At 35.7% G+C, this 4,115-nt stretch overlaps 1 protein-coding gene across 2 annotated transcripts in view; it reads left to right on the top strand.

Annotated features, from left to right (window-relative positions):
* The window catches only part of LOC106871179 (neuralized-like protein 4), a 93,667-nt gene that overhangs the window by 74,826 nt on the left and 14,726 nt on the right, over nucleotides 1-4,115 (top strand). For both annotated transcript variants that reach the window (XM_052973785.1, XM_052973784.1), the window contains exons 18-20: nucleotides 632-805; nucleotides 1,589-1,747; nucleotides 3,047-3,226. In XM_052973785.1, the coding sequence (XP_052829745.1) occupies nucleotides 632-805; nucleotides 1,589-1,747; nucleotides 3,047-3,226 (513 nt within the window). The remainder of the gene's footprint in view (nucleotides 1-631; nucleotides 806-1,588; nucleotides 1,748-3,046; nucleotides 3,227-4,115) is intronic.

Genomic DNA, 4,115 nt, shown 5'->3' with positions numbered 1-4,115 from the left:
TACTGGACAGAATTAGCATAGAAATCCTGTCTAGACACCCCGGTGACGCATCGTTGCGGCAAATACAGGAGTCGGTCCTCATAACTGAAACGCAACCAATTTTGAACACCAAATACACGTAGATGAGGGCCTTACAATTGCCCATGGTTGCATGTGTTGTTCACACATATGATGCGGAATATGAACGTAAATAAATAAATTTAAATTTCAAAAAAAGAAAAAAGTCTCTATCTGATCTGATATAAACGAAATTGTTACAAACACACATATGAACGCACATACTTACATATAAGCACGAACACATAAGTGCGTGCACACATATGAGCGTGCACACATACGAGCTTGCACACACTCACATGCTCATACCAAACAGTTTCAAAACAACCCCAAAACAACGCCAGATCATACATTCAAAATAAATGGAAGTGGAGAGACAAATTACTGAAGAGATTGCAAGAGTGCAATGAAATAATTTAACAAAAAACTATATAAATTAATAAAGGACTGAACCAGTGCGTGTGTTTATTACCGGCATAATGCCTCTCCCAAGGTTTAATTATATAGCAAATCTTTGTATGTAAATGCTGTGCTGTATGCTGATTTAAATGCTGACCATTTCTATGTGTTCTAGGTGGATGGAGACCAAGATCAAGACACTGCTGAGGCATTGAATTTAGATTTCCATCCAAACCATGGCAAAAATGTGACATTATCTAATCAAAACATGTCTGCTCATCGTACCACCAGTTACAACCATGCGATTGTCGTTACTCGAAGACCATTGACACGTAACTATCTTCTACAGGTAAAAAATTTAATCAATTCTTCATTTTTTTTATTATTCTTTGAAATCTTTATGTAAATTATACAAATTTTGTGGGTTTTTTTAAAAGCTATTGTCAGTGGTTTTGGTTTGAATTATTGTTTATTGTGCAAAAAAAAATTCTAAAATACAGCATGTGTAGAAATTTAAGTGAAAAGTTACTGGACAGCCAGTCAAACAACCCAGTCCACCTAGGTGGACTGGGCTAACCACAGTAAGCAAATATGTAATATTAATTAGTGTTTTGTTGTTCTGTAGTGCTGGGTTCAATTCATTCTGTTGTTATAACTGTGTGGCCCCTGACCCTATCATATTACATAAAAACAAAGTCTTCTTCAGCCCCTTTACTTCTTGATACTTTAGAACTGCAGTTCCCAAACATATTTTGTCACAGAATTTTTTGAATGATTTTCCAAAAATATCACAAAACTTATCAAAATGTTACTGACAATCCCTACCACCTACCTAGTTTTGGTTAGATTATAAATGAAACAAAAATTGTTTTAGAGAGAGAATTTAATTTTGTATATAAAAGATGATATTTTGAAAATAGTGAATAGCATTTGTTTAATAAAATAAATTTCTATTGAATTTTAATTTTAAAGAAAACCTTTCATATGACACTTCTAGTTATTAAAATACCATTTAACAAATTACTTATTAAAAAATTGAAATGAAAGTAGAAAAAAGGGATTTTATAAAATTAATTTAAATAAAAGTTAATTGTATGTTAAATTGTAATATTTTCTTTTTGTTATTTGATAGATTAAAATTGATAAAATAAATGCCAAATGGACATCATCACTGATGATAGGTATCCTGGGATGTAATCCTGATCGATTTAACTTTCCTGTAACAGCTATCAGCATCAAAAAGTCTTCTGTCATCATCCACACTGACTCTGTTTTTGTTTGTGGAACAAAAGTAAGAAATTTATTATCATTAGTTTATCAATAATATTAATATACTTTGTCTTATTTGTTTTTGTCTGTACCTGTGGTATGTGTCACACTTACTTCAAAGAAGAAGTGAGTGGCAAAGCAAGAGAGAGTGAAAGAGACAGTGAGTGGTGACAGCGTTTATTTTATGTTTTTAAATGTTTCAGAGAGGAAAAGAGAGAGATAGTGAAAGAGAGAGTGAGTGTTGACAGTGTTTGTTTTGTGTTTTTAAATGTTCATCACATCACAAGAAAAGTAGATACATAGACCCACAGTAAAGTTGTTAGATAGATACATACACACATTATTAAATTAAAATCAGGAGAGAGAGGAGGGACACAGAGGAAGTGAAAGAGAAAGAGAGAGAGACAGTAGATCGAAAGAAAAGTTCATAGATACATAAATACAGCAAATTCTGGATATCACTTTCACTTTTCTTTACCACACGAGGATAAAATTAACTCGCAAGTGGCTGAGTACTCCACAGACATGCATATCATTAATGTAGTTCTCTGGGAGATTCAGGCTCACACAGAATATGACAAGGCTGGCCCCTTTTAATTGCAGCTACAGCTCATTCTAGCCAGCTGAGTGGACTGGAGCAAGATAAACCTTCAATTGGTTGAAAGAAAACGAAAATAGATCCTATATAGGTGCAGGAAAATCTTTTCAGTCGTTAGGGCCACTATGGGAGTTAATCCAGTCCTAACAGCAGCATTTGTGGGTCACAAAGACCTGGAGGCCAAGCCTCCCAGGTAAACACCGATGCATAGAATGTTGTTATCAAATTGAGCACGAGTCGAGGGTGAATACACGACAGAATAGCAATTATTTCATCTTAGCTTTCACTGCTTATACTAAACACAAGGCATTTTTGCCTTAGGATATGGAACATTTCCTTTTCTTTCACTTAAAAAATGGCACTCCGTCAGTTATGATGACGAGGTTCCTGTTTATCTGATCAACAAACAGTCTGTGTGTATGCAAGCAGGAGAAGAGGAGAAAATAAAAGCAGTGTTTTGTTTGTATTTCTACCATAATATGAGATAAAATGTGATGAGGGAGAGAGAAAGAGAGAGAAAAAAGACTGAGTGAGTCGAACATGGTGAGAGAGAGAGAGAGAGAGAGAGAGAACAAGAAATAGATGAACTAACTGCTTCGTACTTTTGATTTCTCTAGTTTGGACAAAATAAACAAAAGTGTACCCTAAAAACTTATTGCCAGAGTTTGCTTTTACCTCAATATGTTCTGAGAAACAGTATTGATTTGTTTTTTTATTTTTCAGGTGAAGCAATGTTATGGCCCTAATCTTGATACTCTGCAGTGTGGACATATAGTTGGTATATTAATTGATGACGATAACTGTTTACACTTATACGTGAATGATTTAGACCAAGGTATTGCTGCCAGAGATATACCTAATCCTTGCTATGGTCTCATTGATCTTTATGGACAGTGTGAACAAGTAAGTTATTCCTGTTATGTTTTATCATCATTAACCCTTTAGCATTCAGATATTTCTCTGCCAAATGTGATGCTTATTTATTCATAGTGTTTCGAATTAATTATCTCATAGCTTTGAGATTTTGATGATGTGATTATTTTGAGAATTACATTGTAGAGTAAGTGTGAGAGGCCAACTCTGGCCAGTTTGAAGATAAAATAGGTTGATTATTTGGTCGGATATGCCCAGTTTAAATGCTAAAAGATTAAAGATTTGGACAAATTACCTTTCAACCAACCGATCATGGCCGTTGCCAGCCTCCTCTGGCCCCAGTGGCATGTAAAAAGCATCGTCATCATTGTTTAACTTTCGCTTTTCCATGTTTGAATGGATCAGGCAGAATTTTTGCTTAGACAGTTTTTCTATGCACAGATGCCCTCCATGTCTTTAACACTCAGCTGTTTACAAATAATGTAATAAGGTCCTCACGACTGAACATGTTTTTATAGAAGATTGGAAATGTAGGATACCACATGTGTGTGTGTGATCATTGTCATCATTTAACATCTGTTTTCTATGCTGGCATTGGTTAGATAGTTTTATCAGAGCTGGTGATCCAGTGGACTGCACAAGGCACCAGTTGTCTGTTCTGGCATGGTTTCTATGGCTACATATTCTTCCTATATCATCATCATCATCATCATCATCGTTTAACGTCTGCTTTCCATGCTAGCATGGGTTGGACGATTTGACTGAGGACTGGTGAAACCGGATGGCAACACCAGGCTCCAATCTAATTTGGCAGAGTTTCTACAGCTGGATGCCCTACCTAACGCCAACCACTCAGAGAGTGTAGTGGGTGCTTTTACGTGTCACCCGCACGAAAACGGCCACGCTCGAAATGGTGTCT

Source organism: Octopus bimaculoides, chromosome 16, assembly GCF_001194135.2.
Source record: "Octopus bimaculoides isolate UCB-OBI-ISO-001 chromosome 16, ASM119413v2, whole genome shotgun sequence".
Classification (NCBI taxonomy): Eukaryota; Metazoa; Mollusca; class Cephalopoda; order Octopoda; family Octopodidae; genus Octopus; species Octopus bimaculoides.
Note: the sequence above shows the minus strand (reverse complement) of the source record. Positions and strands in the feature narration are given on the sequence as shown.